Genomic DNA, 18,402 nt, shown 5'->3' with positions numbered 1-18,402 from the left:
GGAGGTGACCCCCAAAGCCCTGCCTGCTTAGCAGCCTTATTAAGCAAGGTTAGGGATCACCGCTGCATCTTTGCTCAGTCACGATTGGGTGCGGCCTCAGCGGCATCACACAGAAATGCAGTGGTCTCGGGCCAGCCCGGTGGCGCGCTCGGTAGAGTGTGGTGCTTGGGAGTGCGGCGGCGCTCCCACCGAGGGTTCGGATCCCATGTATAGACCGGTCCGCTCACTGGTTGAGCGCGGTGCGGGCGCGACACCGAGGGTTGCGATCCCATTGCCGGTTGTGGTGTGGGCGTGACACCGAGGGTTGCGATCCCGTTACCAGTCACGAAAAAAGACAAAAAGGAAAAAAAAAAGAAAGAAATGCAGTGGTCTCTGCAGAGTAGGGGAGGTGGGAGAAGGAGAGGAAGTTGAGTGTTCCCCGAGCCCACCCTGTTTTTGAAAGTTCCTTTGCAAAAAATCCTGAGACTACTGATTCTGCAAGGTCAAGGACAGTTTTGTGTTCACCTTGCGTCTAGCACCTGGAATAGGGCCTGTCCTCTAGATAGGTCATGAATATTTGCTGAATGGATAGATTTTGGTCAGTTTTCTTCTAAGCCGTCTCTGTCACTCAGATATAAAAATGGGCAGGGGGGCCTTCTGGGGGGTGTGCTTGAAGACCTGAGGCTGGACAGTGGACATGGATGATGGCTGCATTGGCAGGCAGAGGCCTGGATCCTGGCCCCTGTTCCCTGTTCTGCCAAGGCCGTGCCAGGTGATGTGCAAAATGAGGGACCTGTCACTGCCAGTCCCAAGTTTCTGTGGCTGGACCGGTGGGGTACTCCGTGACCCCAGGCAATCCAAGTCTTTGGTGGAGTTGGAAATCTCAGCTTCCCAGCTGCATGGCATGGTCTACAGGACCGATGTGTCCCTTCTAGTACCTATACAGAAATTCTCAGCAGGAAAGGGGAAAAAGGAGAGAAATGCCCTTTCTTTTTAATTGAGATATAATTCACATACCATAAAAGTCACCATTTTAAAGTGTACAACTCAGTGGATTTTAGTATATTCACAAGGTTGTGCGACTGTCACCACTGTCTAATTTCCAAATAATTTCGTCACTCTGAAAAGAAACCCCACACCAGGACTAATGGGTACAACACTGTACTATCTACCCTAACTGAATCATTGTGCAGTATATTCATGTATTACAACAACACACTGCATCCCCCAAAATAAATATAAATGAAATTGGAAAAAATGAATAAATAAAATCAATCATACACTTGAGTTTAAATTCAAAAAAAAGAAAAAAGAAACCCCACATCCATTAGCAGTCACTCCCCATTTCTCCCTCTCCCCAGCCCTAGCAACCACTAATCTGCTTTCTGTCTCCATAAATTTACCTATCCTGGATTTTTCATCTGCATCAGTCAGGGTTCTGCATACCAGGTACCAGGCGATGTGTTCATTTGTTCAAGCACTGCAACCACATCTGGTGCCTCATCTAAGTGGGCTCATACAACATGTGGCTTTTTGTATCTGGCTTCTTTCACTTAGCATGATATTTTTGAAGTTCGTCCATGCTGTAGCATGTATCAGAACTTCATACTTTTTTTGGCTGAATGATATTCCATTGTATGAATATACTACATTTAGTGTATCCATCCATCACCTGATGGGCACTTGGGCTGTTTCCACAAGTTTGCATTATGAATGATGCTGCTATGAACATTGGTGAACAGGTTTTTTTGTAGACCCATGTTTTCACTTTTTTTAGGGATGTACATAGGAGTGGAATTGCTGGGTCATCTGCTAACCTTCTGAGGGACTGCCAGACGATTTTCCAAAAGGGCAGCACCATTTCACAGTCCCAGCAGCAGTGTAAGGGAAATGCCGTTTTACTGAACAATCACCATGTGTTAAGCACTGTGCCAAACCTTTCCACACCTCATCCCCTGTGATCCTCATGCCAACCTGCAAAATACCTATCATTGCCACCATCCTACCAAGGAGGACACTGGGGCTCAGAGAACCGAAGTGACCCCCCCAGGATCCCACAGGGGATGAGTGGTAAGGCCTAGACTCACCCAGTTCAGTCCCTTACACTTTCCTGTTTACTCTGTGACTGCTGACTGACTGAGTGACCATCCAGGTGCTAATGTTGAACTAGCCTCCTCCTCAATCTTTCTGGGCACTGTTTTGCAGACAGGAAAGTTGGACCCCCACTACCCAAAGGTCTGCGGGCACAAAGGGAACGTCTTAGATGTCAAGTGGAACCCCTTCGATGACTTCGAGATTGCCTCCTGTTCTGAAGATGCCACGGTGAGTGTCGGCCCATGAGGTGCTTCCCTTTCCTGGAGAGAGCGGGACTGGAGCAGGGATGCTGGGGCAGTGTCTGTACCCGACTCTGGTGCTCCCAGGGTGAGGCCAGTGTGAGGGGGCGTGTTAAGTTAGACTGAGCAGGAGAAGTTCTAGGTGCTGTGAGACGTGGCACCGCTCCTCCGCTCTGTGGGCCTCAGTTCTCCCACCTATAAAATGGGCATCATAGGGCCGGCCCGGTGGCGCACTGCTACAGTGCGCCGCTTGGGAAGCACGGTGGCGCTCCCGCCGAGGGTTCGGATCCCACATACAGACCGGCCGCTCACTGGCTGAGCGAGGTGCGGGGGCGACACTGAGGGTTGCGATCTGTTGCCGGTCATGAAAAAAGACAAAAAGGAAAATAAATAAATAAATAAATAAAAATAATTTAAAAAATAAATAAATAAAATGGGCATAATAGCTTCCACCCATCTAAAGGAGCTCCAGTGCGATTCATATTCTCATGGGAAAGTCTGTCTTTGGGGGGAACTATAAAATGCTATGAGGGGCATTTTATTGGGGTCAGAAAATATTGTTCCACAATCTCACAGACAGTGAGGAAGTGAGCTTTAAAACGATGAGAGTGGGCTGGCCAGTTAGCTCAGTTGGTTAGAGCGCGGTGTTACAACACCAAAGTCAAGGGTTTGGATCCCTGTACTGGAAAGCTTCCAGAAAAAAAAAAATGAATAAAAAATGGATGCTGAAACCATCTGAAGAACTTCAGTCCTACCAATTTTTTTTGAGCTTTTGTTCTGTACCAGGGTCCCTGTCCTCACAATGTTCAGTGTTATTTATTTATTTTTCCTTTTTTTTTTTTTTTCTTTTTGTCTTTTTTACTGACCGGTAACGGGATCGCAACCCTCGGTGTTGCACCCGCACCACACTCAGCCAGTGAGCAGGAACCGGTCTCCACATGGGATCCGAACCCTCAGCGGAGCGCCGCCGTGCTCCCAAGCGGCGCACTCTCCAGTGCACCACCGGGCCGGCCCCAGTGTTATTTATTTATAATTCATTTTGTACCTACTTCTAAAATGTGGTGGGTAGGTCTTAAAACAAAAAACACGGGTATGGTCAGATGATGAAAATAGGGATAAAAGTCATAGCTACCATCTGTTGTGAGCCTGCTGTGTTCCTGACTCTCATCACACATCATTTCACTGCTGGTCTTCCCAGCAACCCACACAGTAGGACATTTTTCTGATGAAGAAGCTGAGGGTCAGAGAGGTGCAGCAATTTGCCCAGGGTTACATGGTTCATGAGAGGCAGAGCCAGGCTTCAAACTGAGGCCTATCTGACTCCAGAGCCCATTCTCTTTCCACGGAGCTACACCATTCCCTAAAGAGCAGCAGCACAGATGGAGGAAGTAAGGAAATACTAGAAACGTTTGCTATGGAGGTTGCACTAGCTGAGCTCCTAGTTTAGCTCAGAGCTCCCTCGCAGCCAAGGTAAAAGGGGAAATAGAATGTATTGCAGAACACTTACTGTTTGATCAAAGGAAACAGACCAGTTAATTGAGAAAGGAAGGCAGAAAGTTCTAAGAGGACTTGTATCAGTTTCCATGTGGAAGATACTGAGGGACATGAAGGGCAGTGTCTGCCAAGGTGATTTTGCCAAAGGGGCAGTCAGGCCCTGTGAGAACTGGCCCTGTCTCTGGGTGTAGGGCTTCTGCCAGGGTGTCACATATCTGACACGGTCCCCACTTGTGTAGTGTCTGCCCTTTCAGGCCTGCTTTGAAGGCTCCCTTCAAGGTCTTATTTATTAAATCCCTAGCTGGCCTCATCACCTGTCACCGTTCCTTCCCAAGTGCCCCAGGGCAAGGAGAGTAGACACGATTATTGTGGGTGACAGTGCCTTTTCTCCCAGCAGCCGTGCCCAGAGTAGATTCATAGAGTAAATTCATTCTTGTAAGGTGCTCAGCTACCTCTTCCCTGTCCCCAGGACCTGGTTGAGGATGACCCTCTAGCCCTGGGGACTGGGCAGTCAGAGTCTGTCCTCGAGCTGGGGTCCAGTTCTATGCTTTAACATCCCTCACCAGACCTATCTGTCTGGAGCCTGGCAATTGCTCTTGTGGGGTTGGCTTCCAGATTTTAAATCCAAGACCAGCAGGAAATAAATAGTTGCTAAATTGAAAGCAAAGTCATCTACATGAAAAACCTGTCGATCTCTGAGGGAAACAGCACATACAATCACATAGGGGCCTGAGAACCTTGCAGGGCAAGAAGGAACATCAAGTCAGCACCATCCCGGGCCTCATCCCGCTCTGTGGCACCGCCCTGTGCCTCTATTTGTACACCTCCATGACAGGGAGCTCACTCTCTACCATGACAGCCCCTTCCATCCTCCGATAGCACTACCCTGGAAGGAAGCTCCAGCTCTCCTCTCAGACCCACATTATGAAATACAGGCCGATGGCTCTATTTAGCCCCTGGCCTTTAGTCTTTACTCTTCCAGGCCATCCAAAGTGCCCCTCCAAAGCAAGAAGCTTGTCCTAGCCCAGGTCTGCTCCAGAGCCTGCGCTAGCTCCCTTGTGCCCTGTGGATACAGCACAAACCCTTCATCCTGGCATCTCAGGCTGCACCCTGTGTCTTTGGGACAAGGAGGGAGTAGACTACTGTACTTTGGGGGATATTCTAGGCTGGGAGGTAGATGTGCACTGGCATCGAACTGGAAGATGGGCCTGCAGGCCCCACCCAACCTGCCTAGTCCCTCAGCCATCAGGATAGCAAAGATTACCCAAGGGCAGATTTGGAGTCCTCAGCTCCTCTCTAGGCTGGGAGGTAGATGTGCACTGGCATCGAACTGGAAGATGGGCCTGCAGGCCCCACCCGACCTGCCTAGTCCCTCAGCCATCAGGATAGCAAAGATTACCCAAGGGCAGATTTGGAGTCCTCAGCTCCTCTCTGGTCAACGACAGGCCCTGCTCGGGCTGGAGGACCTTGGTGAAATCCCTGTTCCACTTAGGGCCCCTAGCTTTCCCTCCACTGAGTGAGAGGTGGCTATGGAGGGAGCTCTGCCAGTCCTTCTGCTGGGCACAGCCAGATCTGTGGCTTAGGATGGCGAAGGTGCCAAGGTGTCCCTCGCTAACATGCCCCTGGGCCATGTCTCCCCTGCCAGATTAAGATCTGGAGCATCCCCAAGCAGCTGCTGGCGAGGAACCTCACAGCCTGCAGGAAGGAGCTGCTGGGCCATGCACGCAGAGTGGGCCTGGTGGAGTGGCACCCCACGGCTGCCAACATCCTCTTCAGCGCCGGCTATGACTACAAGGTGAGTCTGCTATTAGTTCTCTGCAGCTGCCCCAACAAATGACCACAAACTGGGTAGCTAAAGACCACAGAAATGTGTTCTCTCATGGTTCTGGAGCCCAGAAATGCAAAACCAAAGTGTTGGGAGAGCCATGCTGTCTCCAAAGGCTCTGGGGAAGAATCCTGCCGTGCCTCTTCTAGCTTCTGGGGCCTGCAGGCATCCTTGGTCTGTAGCTGCATCACTGCAATCTCTGCCTCTGTCTTTGTTTGGCCTTCTGCCTGTGTGTCTTTGTGTCCTCTCCTCTTCCTACAAGGACTCCTGTCATAGCACTTAGGGCCCGACCTAATCCATTATGACCTCATCCTAACTAATTTTATCTGCAAAGACCCTATTTCCAAATAAGGTCACATTCTGAGGTTCCAAGTGGATGTGAGTTTTGGGGGGACACTATTCAACCCATTATAATCTGCCTGGAGGAGATGGGCTGGGTACTGCCCAGAGAATCTTCCTCCTGCCCATTGACTACCAAGCAAGCAGGCTATAGGCCATGTGGATTGGGAAAATTTGTGGTACAGGAGACCTAGATTCTATCCCAATTTAATCTGTAACTGGCAGTATGATCTGGGAAACTCTCTTGTCTGCTCTGGGCCTCAGTTTCCCAGGCTGTACACAAATAGGGTTGGTGGGACCATAGCTGTGGCTTTTTAACTCTTCCCTTTAACTCTGTAGGAGTTTTCGGAGTCACCTCAGGGCCCTGAGTGATGGATAAAGGGTGGGGCGGGAGCTGTTGGAGGGCTCTGGTTCTTCCACCACTTTCAGGTCAGAAGTGCTCCTTTATCTGTTTATGGAGGGTATATCTGCAGGGCTGCTGCATGTGGTTCTATATATAACTCCAGGGGGTGCTATTCACATCATGGGCTATGGGAATGGATTGCACTGGAGCTGTGCAGTGCACAGTCTGTGCAGCTAAACATGGCAGCCCTGGGAACTGCTGCTAATAACTGTTTGAAACCCCCTGGGTTAGCTTGTCCCCTGGGGTTCTCCCAGCATGATGTTTTGTTGCTCAAACGCAGATGGTGTTTTCCTTTCACTGTTAGACAGCCTGACTTCTGGCTTTCCCCTTCTGCCACTTGCAGCTTCCACCGGCAGACCCATCCTCCCACCCAAGCCTTCTTGGTCAGGCTGCCAGCTGTGGCTTCCCTCCCGGGGATACCATGTTTCACTGTGGCTCGGCGTGTAACTTTGGGGGCCCCAGGTAGGGGGGTGGCCGCTGTGCTCAGAGCTGGCTCTCTGCCTTGCAGGTGATGGTCTGGAACCTGGATACACAGGAGCCTGTAATCATAAGCCCTGTGAGGATAATTAACTGTCACCAAGATGTGATCCTTTCGATGTCCTTCAACACCAACGGCAGCCTGCTGGCCACCTCCTGTAAAGATCGCAAGATTCGGATTCTTGACCCCCGAGCAGGGACCGTCCTCCAGGTCACTGTTGGGCCAGGGTCTGGCTTGGGGTGGGAGGAACAAGGGGCAGAGTGGGGCTGGGAGAGGCTTCTGAGAAGAGGACAGTAACGCTGTCTGCATCTGGCCAGCCCTACACTAGTATCTCCACTGGTCCTCTCGGCATTGCTGGGAGGTAGGATGTGCCATCTCCATTTTTTAGATGAGAAAACTGAGGCCGAAGGGATGTCAAGTGACTTATCCACACTGAGAACTGGGGTTTGAACCTGGCCTAACTGCAAAGCTCGTTGGTGTGCCTCCGCTCTGTCACTGGCCCTAGGGCCGGGAGACCTGAGGGTACCACCGTTTATCCACTGTGTGCCCTTAGGCAGGTGCTTTCTGCTCTCTGAGCCTCTGTCTCCTCATCTGCAGCAATGGGCTATTAGTCCTTCTCAGGGGATTACTAGAATGCTTAACAAAAATACTGGGGAGAGACTCCATGTGGATGAGAGCGACCCAGGAAGGCTTCCTGGAGGTAGTGCCCCTGGAGGATCCTTCAGGCACAGCTGGGTGAGAAAGGGAGGTGTTCCAGGTGGAGCAGCAGCATAAGCAAAGCAGGGAGGCCAGAAACCCCAGCTGTCACCAGGGAGTCCTCTCCCAGCATCTCTGTGACACCTACCACATATGTCCCTACAGGAAGCCAACTACAAGGGGCACCGAGCCAACAAAGTGCTGTTTCTGGGGAATCTGAAGAAGCTGCTGTCCACGGGCACATCCCGATGGAACAACCGGCAGATGGCCCTGTGGGACCAGGTGAATCTCACACGCACCCCACTGCCACCTCTCACCGTCACGCCTCAGCTACGAGTGCTGGCTTCATTCACACATTCATTCATTCATTTCTCACACACCTACTTAGCATAGTCTGCAGGTGCTGGGTATCCAGTGCGAGTGTCAGGGAGATGCCGACCACCCCTTGTGCATCTTGTCATTCAAGGAGGGAGATGAGTCAAGACCCAGGAGAGGCCCAGGTGTAGGGGAGGGGAGGTGGCTAAATCTGGGACGAGGATGAAGGGGAACAGCAGAGGGAGAGAGGGCCTTCTGGGCAGAGTGGATAGCTGGAGCAAAGGCCTGAGATGAAATGCTAAGGGGGCCGGGCAGGAGGAGCTTGTCATCAGGGCAGCCAAGGGCTAGGCCAAGCAGCACAGTTGTAGGGAGCACTTTGCAGGAGTTTCGGAGACTGGACAAATCACTTCCCCTCTCTGAGTCTCCTCCTTCATCTATTAAAATATATTTTTAAAAAACAGGTGGGGGAGGATTGAAAAGAGACCAGGTGTGTCCAAATTGATTGGCCAAGGGCAAAAGGCTGACAGAGTGGGTGGCGGTGGTGTTTCAGTGCCTTTAAAACTACCACCTCTGGGCTGGCTGATTAGCTTGGTTGGTTAGAACATGTCACTGATAACACCAAGGTCCAGGGTTTGATCCCTGTACTGGCCAGCCTCCCTCCCCCCCAAAATTACCAAAGTGTCACCTACACCAGAGAGTAGCCCACAGATTGGACCTCAAGCAGGGACATCTTTCCCTCACACATACACACAAGATCAGACTTTCTCTCTTACACACGCACAAACCCAGAGCCCCATGGCAGAATTCTTATCTCAGAGTGCGCCACTGAGGTCCCCCAGGAGTGACTCATCAGCCTTCCCTCAAGCAGGGACATCTTTCCCTCACACATACACACAAGATCAGACTTTCTCTCTTACACACACACAAACCCAGAGCCCCATGGCAGAATTCTTATCCCAGAGTGCGCCACTGAGGTCCCCCAGGAGTGACTCATCAGCCTTCGTGGTCTCCCCTTCCCTTGCAGGATGACCTCTCTGTACCTGTCACAGAGGAGGACCTGGATGGCTCCTCAGGCGTGTTGTTTCCCTTCTACGATGCAGACACCTACATGCTCTACGTGGTGGGGAAGGTCAGCCTGGCACAGGAGGGTGGTGGCCACCTGGACCCCCCGAGGCAGGAGGCAGAAATATCTGAGCCTAGGCATCTGCATTCCCACCACTGCCACAAGGCAGGGTGTGGAGCTGGGAGATGGGAACTGCCAAAAAAAACAAAAAAGAAAGAAAAGAAATATTCACACCTAGTCCCACTGGTGGCCAGATAGGCATCTGCATTCCCACCACTGCCACAAGGCAGGGTGTGGAGCTGGGAGATGGGAACTGCCCAAAAAAAACAAAAAAGAAAGAAAAGAAATATTCACACCTAGTCCCACTGGTGGCCAGACAGCATCTGGGGCCCTCGTAGGTGCAGGGCAGGGACAGGCAAGAGTCATGGCCACTCTTCCCCTGTGGAACATCACCCCACTCCCACCTCCCAAGGAACACCAGGGGCCAGAGCTGTGGCTGGATCCCTGAACTAGTACCTCCCCAACTCTGGGTCCAGATGAGGAAGAACCAGTTGGTGTGTCTCAGCAGGGCCGTTCTGAATTTTGGGGAGAATAGGTCTTCATTGGGTAGGACTATCCCATATTTGGCATCCCTGGCCCCTAACCACCAATGCCAGGAAGAGCACTCTTCTCCCCACCCTGCCAAGTCATTATGACAACAAGAAATGTCCCCCAGGGGTAAGACCCACTGGGTGGTCTCTGAGGACACGCCATTTCTGGCCTCCATGTGCAGCTCTCGGATGGGAGTGGGATTTGGGCCCATGTTCTCAGAGCTTCTGCATGGAGGAATGAGGGTGTCTTGGGGTCCTGATTGGGGGGACTGAGCATTAAAATGAGGACCCCCCTTCCTGCCTTGGTGACAGGCTGTGAGTTCCCAGGGGTTCCCTTGTGGGAGGTGGGTTTGCCAACTGATCACTGCAAAAGGCAGGATTTGCTACATGGCAGTGGTGCCCAGGAGGGCTGCTGATGGGCACCAGCTCTGAATCTCACCCTCCTCCTCCTCCTCCTCAGGGAGACGGGAACATCCGCTACTACGAGGTGAGCGCCGACAGGCCTTACTTGAGCTACCTGACTGAATACCGCTCCTATAACCCGCAGAAGGGGATTGGTGAGTGCGGGACACCGGGGCCACTTGGGGTCCGGGCTTCAGTGCTGGGCCTGGGGAGACAGGGATGAGTCAGACAGGAAGGGAGATGGCTCAGCAACACTCTGACTTGATGGGGGCTGTACTTGAGGGGTGCAGCAGCAGAGAGGAGGAAGTCTGGGAAGGCTTCCTGGACGAGGCAACATTTGAGAAGCTGAAAGAGGAAGCAGAGCACAGTGTGGGGAGAGAAGAAAGTGTTCTGGGTCAAGGTTAAGCAGTTACAGCAACAGCAGGGAAATGGAAGGGGCTGACCCAAAAAAGCCTCCAAGGAGAAATCCCCATTTCCTTTTTAAGAGTATCTGGGGATTTCAAAAGACCCAACTATGTGTTGTCTATAAGAAACTCATGTTAAACATAAAGAGACAGCTAGATTTAAAGGGGCTGGAGAAGATATACCATGCTAACACCAATCCAAAGAAAGCTGGAGTAGCTAGGAAGGGCATTTGGGACACAGGAGCTGTGTGGATGGAGACGGGAAGCTTTGAGCACAGCAAACTGCCTAGAAGGGTCTAGCTAAAATAATTTAAAGCCTTGAAAGTGGAGACAGAGTTTGATTTTTTCAAGTGCACTTGTCCAGCACAGGCCCAGCCCAGTGTAGGTATTTGTTCACGGGCTGTTTGTTGAGGGATGGAGGTAGGGCAGGGCAGTCTCCGTTCACATCCAGGTGTGCAGCCTGCCTTTGCCACTCACACTGGGTCCCTGGGGCTTCCATCCCAGCTGGAACTTCTTGGCCCTCCTTGGCCATCTGCCCACAGGTGTCATGCCAAAGAGAGGTCTTGATGTGTCCTCCTGCGAGATCTTCCGCTTCTACAAGCTGATCACAACCAAAAGCCTCATCGAGCCCATATCTATGATTGTGCCCCGGCGGGTAAGGGCGGTAGGGGCTGTCTGGGAGGGAGGTGGGGAACCCATCCTGGAGAAAACAGACCCAGGGGTGTCAGTCCCAGAGCCTGGAGCCCATGTTCCTAGAGCAGCCACAGGGAGGCCGAGGGCCACTCCTCCAGGAGAAGGCCTTTCTCCTGGTCAGTGAGATGTTTCCGGGAGCCAGGAGTCCCGGGTCTCGTCCTACCTCTGCTCTTGAGCTGCTGTGTGACCTTGGGCAAATCTCTTTGCTCTCTGGGCCTCGGTTTCCTCGATTCAGCAGGGGTCAGGGCCCTCCATCTTGGGCAGCTTACCCTCCCCCCGCTCCTCACTGTCTGGACTTCTCCTGCAGTCGGAATCCTACCAAGAGGACATCTACCCCCCAACGGCAGGGGCCCAGCCTTCCATGATGGCCCAGGAGTGGCTCAGTGGGATGAATAGAGGTGAGGAAAGTGGAGGAAAGGCCTCAGGCAAATGCAGTGGGAATGCAGTCGGAATCCTACCAAGAGGACATCTACCCCCCAACGGCAGGGGCCCAGCCTTCCATGACGGCCCAGGAGTGGCTCAGTGGGATGAATAGAGGTGAGGAAAGTGGAGGAAAGGCCTCAGGCAAATGCAGTGGGAATGTGGAATGCCCAGTGGCTCCAAGTAGCTGGGACAGGTTTGGCCTGTCTCTTTATCCTCCTGTAACCTCAGAGGACAGGCCCTTAACAGTTAGTCCCCAGTGGCTAGGATGGTCACATGCAGGTCCAGGAAGGCAGGAGCTTGTCCCAAGTAGCTCAGAAAACTCCAACCAACTCAAGGGATCTTGCCCCATGAAAACCTTCTTTACCCTCTGGGAGAGAGGGCCTTCTGGGCAGAGTGGATAGCTGTACAACCCTCTGGGTCTGTACAGGGTGACTGGATATTCTCAGCCAGAGTCCCTCCGCCTGTTCCCTCACCCCTACCTCTGCAGTTATTCTTTGACCCAAGAGACCCTCTAGGCAGCAGCCCCACCCAGGCTCTTTGGCTCACCCTGCCTGGCCTGACTCACTGGCCCTCTCCTGTCAACCCAGGGGCCAGCCCAGCAGAAGGAGCAATGTGTGCTCCCATACCTGCCCCAGCAACGCCCTCTCCCTCCCTGCCATTTCCTTCACACACACCCCGCCCCGCCAGTGGACTGCAAGAGCCTCTGCCTGAGTGGCAAGTCCCGGTTTTGTAAACCCTTAGACAGGTCTCGCCCTCCCTGAGCCTCAGTTTCCTCATCCCTGTCTGTGATGTCTGCCTCCCCTGCTTCCTGGGCGTGTTGGGAGAATTAATAAACTTGGGAGATGGCCCAGTGCAATGTGGGTGGGACTGTCCTTACAAAGCAGAGTTTGGGGGCAGCTCCGGTGCACACCCCATACTGTTCCTACAAACCAAGCTGCACTTAGATAGTTGCACACGTGGGCATTTGTATCCACGTGCCCTGGTCTGTGGGTCTATGCCTGTCTACCTGTGGCTGTTTCTCCTTCACCTGTTGTGTGCACCTGTGTGTCTGCCTGTGTCTCCAAGTGCCTGCCTGTGTGAGTGCCGCCTCATGCCACCTGCTCATGGGCCTCTAGTCCTCCCACAGCTCTTTGCTTCCCTCTTAGGGCCAGTCCTGGTGTCCCTTAGACCTGGCTCCGAGCTGCTGAGCCCCCTGCCACTGCCTTCAGAGAGACCCATCTCCAACTCTGTGGCCCTGGCCTCGCCCCAGCTGCTGGACCAGACAGAGAAGCTGACTGCAGAGGATGGCCAGAGGCCCTTCTCCCGGCTGGAGAAGGCGCCGAGGTGGGCAGCAGAACACAAGCTGGAGGAGAAGAAATCCTGGTTCACAAACGGCTTTGACATATTTGAATGCCCTCCACCAAAGACAGAGAACGAGGTGTGAACGAGGGTGGGGTGGGCCTTCATGGGGGGCATCTGGGGGGATCAGCACCCCTCTCCAACCCCACCGACATATTTGAATGCCCTCCACCAAAGACAGAGAACGAGGTGTGAACGAGGGTGGGGTGGGCATTCATGGGGGGCATCTGGGGGGATCAGCACCCCTCTCCAACCCCACCCTACAGAAGAAGGGCTGAGAAGGAGGGAGAAAGGGAGGGGAAAATAAGCAGCTGTGTGGCCTGGCCTCGTAGCTCAACTCACTTTGTTGATTCACTCAACAAACGGTCAATGAGCACCACCTGTATGCCAAGATGGTGGGTATACATACAGATGGTGGGGAGCCATCTGTAAATAGTTCTGTATCTGCAGAGGGTTTGACCTGGTGGGTATTAAAGTCCCTTCCAGTTCTGATGTTCTAGGATTTTCTGTGCTTTCAGAGTCAACATTTAAGTGCCTCCTGTGTGCCAGGTCCCAAGGTAGGCACTTTAATATAGCATGTGGCTGAATTCTCCCACCAGCCCTGGAAGTCGGTATGTAGTGTTTAGAAACACAAGGTCTGGCGTCTCCCAGAGGGATTCTGACCTTGTCTCTGAGTACTCACTCCAGGGCCTCAGACCTGGTGGCTGAATGTCTCTAAACTTCAGTTGCCACAGTAAAGTGGGGTACTAACACTACCATCCTCATAGGGGTGTCATGAACATCCAGTGGGATAGCAAAGGTCCTTAGGAGAGCACCCAACATCTAACAGCCATTCTGTACAGTGGCAACAATTATGACGGTGATGAAGTTAGTTTTCTGACCCCAGTTCCCAGAGAAGGAAATTGAAACTCAGAGAGGATAAGTAACTTGCTAACCGTTTAGTAGTGATGAAAACACCAGTCTCCAGACTTCAAGGCCAACTATCCTTTCCTCCATCCCATGGGGGATCTATGGAGGCAAAATATGCCTGAAACATTCAAGACTTTTTGAATTTCATTTATTGGGTGCAATAAACAAGGTTTCTGTGAAAGATCTATGGAATGACTGTCCCCTCAGGACTCAGCCACGTTAATTTCATCACCTCCACTTGTCTGAGGCAAAACAGGGTAGTGTTTTAGCCTTTCTGCTGGTGTCCTTCCCACTCGCGTCCCAGGACACACAGGTGATCGTGCCCTCTGGTGTCTGCTTTCCCAGCTGCTGCAGATGTTCTATCGGCAACAGGAGGAGATCCGAAGGCTTCGGGAGCTGCTGACCCAGCGAGAGGTCCAGGCCAAACAGTTGGAACTGGAGATCAAAAACTTGCGGATGGGCTCAGAGCAGTTCTAAGCAGAGATTTCTACCGTCCTCACCCTCAGGGACACCACTTGGCTCCATGGGGAGGTTCAGAACCAAACCACAAGTCCCCCGAGAACAACCACTATTTCTATATTTTTTACCAGAGAATGAAACTCTCAGTCGCTGAAAGAGATTCCAGTGGGACGTGGTGCCGTTTTTCTATCTGCCTTTTTGCAACAACAGTTTCTGAACTGACTTTGTTTTTACACGATACCTTGCCTCCTGTTTAATTCTGTTTTTAAGGGTCCATGATGAGCTATAACTTCTCAAGGGGAAAGAACATTGTGGAAAGGTAGAGCTGGAAGGATCTAGGAGGTAACCTGCCTGTGATTTTCAAACCATGGTCCATAGAATAAAGGGAAGGCTAAGCAGGAGGGCTGTCTCCCCTTCCCCACATCCCCACCCCATTCCAACCAGATAGCTCCCCTTCTATCCATTTTATTTATCAGGCTACTATGGAATACATAGTTCTGCTACTAAAAACATTCTTAGTAGTTTGAAAACCAGTGATCTAGCCCAACTCCCTCATTTTATAGGTGGGGAAACTGAGGCCCAGAGAGAGGCAAGTGAGATTTGTTTCCTGGCTGGACTGGGCTGTGATCCTGGTCTCCTGGATCTGTCTTTCTGTTGATTCTGGTCTGATGCACAGAGAAGGAATCCATTGGTTCTGGCTTCATCTGTGCCCGACTTGCTCAGCAGCCTCTTGCAAGGACTTCCTTCTCTGATCTCAATTTCTCCATCTGAACAAAGGGATCCTGGAACAAGCTGCCCTCTGTACAGGATCTGCCACCTGAGGAAAACCACATGTGGGGTGATAATCTGGGTTTGCTGCAGAAATTCCCAGATACTGGCCAAGGGCCAGAGGGATTCAGCCCAATTCTAGAACACAGACAGGAGGTTGGAACAATCCACTTCAACAAGAATCATTGAGATGTGGATAGACACTGTCCACTTTGTGGGGATGCAGACACAGAGCCGTGCCCACGACTGCTGACTGCCACCACCAAGGCCCTTGGGTACACAGCCTGCCTCCTCCAGGATGATGTGAACAGATGTCAGCCCAGGTTAACAGAAAAGGCCCTCCCCAGGAGGTAGAGAGCCCCCAGCACTGAGTGGTATGCCAGCAGAGCCCCCTGGCCATCCACCCATGAGGGCTTCTGGAGAGGGATGACTGCACTAGGTAAGTAGGATCAGATGGCCCTGAAGTTCCCTCCTGGCCCTAAGTTTTTCTGCATCCCTCCTTTGTGAATCTGTGTTCTGAGCCCTGCTGTAAGGTTCTTTCTTTCTCAGTGGTCAATACAAGAGCCCAGCAAGAGACTGGGAATGATGAGAAATGAAGTCTGTTCCTGCTTACCAAGGAAGGGCAGACAGTAAGTTTCCTCCATTGCACAGGATGATTCTGGAGTCAAGATGGGTACTGCAGGAGGCCGCCTAGCCTACTAGGTTTCAACCCAAGCTGTACATTAGAGTCTCCTTGGGAGCATTCAGGAAATAGAGACACTCAGGCCCCATCCCAGACTGATTGAGGCTGAGTCTCCAGAGTAGGGCCTGGACTTCTGTATATAAGCTCCCCAGGTGATTCTGCCATACAGAGATGATGGAAACCCATGGGACAAGTCCATCTATAGCCATATGGAGGAAAGATGAAGAGGACAATGAGTGCCAGACAGGAGCTCGGACTCAACCCCAGGTCCTCTTAAGTCCTGGCTGCTGGCTCCTAAAATGTCAAGAAGTATTGTCCCAAACCCTCCCCCAAGATCTCCAGGACCCTCAGCTGCAGCATGATGGGGGCTCTGTGTTCCCATTTGCGCCTTCCCCTGGCCATGACTGATTCCCTTTGTCTGCACAGGCCAGACATCCCTGTTCCTTGTCTCATTCTTCATTTACTCAGTCCCTGGGACTCCCGCCTGAAGCACCAGCCAAGCTTGCCTTAGTGTGCTCCAGAGCAAAAGCCCAAGTCCCAGGCACTGTCAGGGAAGCAGAGTTCCACTGGATGGGGCTACCTCTCCCACCTTATTTGTGGCCAGCACTGCACAGTTTACAAAGCCCTCCCACCTCCACTCATTGACACATGCCACTCTGAGACAGGTCAGGCAGGCTTTTTAATCCCCAGGTTCGGAAGGGAAGACCTAGCTGCAGAGAAGTGAAGAAACATCCTGTCCAAGGTCACTGGCTGCCAAGTGGTGGAGGTAGGGTTGAGTTCAGAGAGCTCCCGGCATGCCTCTGCACAGCACCAGCCCTTCTCAAGCTCTCCCCATCCCTAAGGGACCCAGACCTCACACTTAAAAACAGGACACAGGCATCTTTGAATAAACTTGTTTCCTTTTTTTCTTTTTCTGTTTTTTTTACATCTAGAATAAATTATTTAAATTATTTCACAGCAAGGGAGAGGGATAGGTAATTTTTATCAGATATTTTTTTAAGCCATCTTTTTTTTAAATTACGTTTTTGTTTATGTTCTTGAGCTGATGACGTGAAACTTGCCCAGCATTTGCAGGGTCCAGCCAATCGGCAGTGTGTGCATTTGGCTCCTTACTCCATACCCTGGGAGTCCCCTTTCTGTTGACTCAGGAACTTTCTGAGAACAAGGACAGCACTCAGAGATGAGCTTTAGGGGGTGACCACCTTATCGCTACAATAATTGTGCTTCCTGGAACAAAACTTGAGATTGTATCATAGAGAGAAACAGGAAGTCAGAAATTGATCTATGCTTTTAATAGGAAACCGTGCCTGAAACAGTTTGAATGATTGTTTTAATGTTGCTTCTGAAATTCTCTGAACCTTTGTTAAAAAATAAAAAGAAAAGAAAAAAGGAAGAAAAGTGAAAATTAATACATGTGGAATCGTGCAATGGAAAGAATGTAATAAAATAATAAACACCTGGCTAGACATTTTACTACATGGAGCTTTCCTTTTCTTTTTTTTTTTTTCCTTTTTGTCTTTTTTTCGTGTCCGGCAACGGATCACAACCCTCAGTGTTGCGCCCGTACCGGACCCGGACCGGCAACGGGATCGCAACCCTCAGTGTTGCTCCAGCACCTCGCTCAGCCAGTGAGCGGGAACCGGTCTGTATGTGGGATCCGAACCCTCGGCGGGAGCGCCACCGCGCTCTCAAGCGGTGAACTGTAGCAGTGCGCCACCGGGCCGGCCAGAGCTTTCCTTTTCTTGATTTGTTCTGCAAATACCAATGAAGCACTTACTGTTTGCGCCACACACCAGCCTGCGGAACAGGTAGGACAGAAATGGTCCTTGCCCTCTGCAAAGTTTTCAGTCCTGACTGGAGGAATGGGGAGGGTCCGGATAGGGGACATGCAGACTGCTCTGGGAGGAGAAGCAGGAAAGGCTTCCTGGAGGAGGTGACAGGAAGAAACCTGAAGGATAAGTAGGAGTAAGCAGGGCAAGGGGCATTTGGGGAACAGAAGAATGTTCCAAGCAGAGAAAATTGCATGTTCCCCAGTCTGGAAACAAGCAAAGGGTGAAGTATAGACAGGACAGGGACCGAGGGTCTTAAGAGAAGAGGCAAGGGCCGTGTGGAAGCTGAGACTTTAGCCTGGGGACAACTGAAGTTTGGGGTGGGGGATGTGAAAGTTGTCAGTACTGAAATGTAGTCACTTACATCAAAAGCAAACAAAATGTGGCCAAAAGGCCACGAGGGAGAGGCCTTCAGGAACAATTTGCCTGATATCAGGAACTATTGCAAGAGACTCCACCAAACCACAACCTCGCACAAAGGTCCCCTCTATGAGGGCATCTGCCCAGCAACTGCCTGTTCAAACTTGGGCTGACAGTACCCTTGTTATTAATTCTTGTAACCACGGATTATTATTTTAAAACAACGTGTGCAATCGTCCTCATTTTGCCTTTAGAAAACCCTGCTTTTCTTTGCCTCCCTGGGTAGCCCGCGGTCCCCCTGCGTATCACGGCAGGTGTGTCCCTGGATTGCAGTGTTTCTGCTCCTTCCGGAGGAAACTCATTAATCTTTAGAGAATCTGTTGATTTACGCTGACGGGGTTTCCTACCATTGTGGGAATGGTTATCTCATCTGAGGAAAGGGCAAGAGGGATCAAGGAAAAGTGAGAAGTGTAGGTGATACACACCCTCCAGGAAGGCCACAGCCAACCAGGGTCCCAGCCGCAGGGTCTAGCGTCACTAAGCAGGTAGCCCACCTTCTTCCAGTTGGCCCAGGAGGCGCGAGCCCCCCCCCCTTTCTGCTGTGGCCACCTCCAGGCCAG

At 51.6% G+C, this 18,402-nt stretch overlaps 1 protein-coding gene across 1 annotated transcript; it reads left to right on the top strand.

Moving 5' to 3' along the window:
• Positions 1-2,184: 2,184 nt before the first annotated feature.
• CORO2A (coronin, actin binding protein, 2A) lies at positions 2,185-17,066 on the top strand (the record flags this gene model as incomplete). The annotated part of the gene is made up of 10 exons (XM_008573033.1): positions 2,185-2,301; positions 5,452-5,601; positions 6,882-7,061; positions 7,713-7,829; positions 8,887-8,991; positions 9,976-10,072; positions 10,864-10,976; positions 11,322-11,412; positions 12,583-12,854; positions 14,030-17,066. Coding segments are annotated over 10 exons (1,374 nt in total), but the record flags the coding sequence as incomplete, so codon positions are not given.
• Between the last annotated feature and the right edge of the window lie 1,336 nt (positions 17,067-18,402).

The sequence above is a fragment of the Galeopterus variegatus genome, unplaced genomic scaffold, assembly GCF_000696425.1.
Source record: "Galeopterus variegatus unplaced genomic scaffold, G_variegatus-3.0.2 Scaffold866, whole genome shotgun sequence".
Classification (NCBI taxonomy): domain Eukaryota; kingdom Metazoa; phylum Chordata; class Mammalia; order Dermoptera; family Cynocephalidae; genus Galeopterus; species Galeopterus variegatus.
The sequence above is the reverse complement of the archived record's forward strand: the minus strand, read 5'-3'. Positions and strand labels throughout refer to the sequence as shown.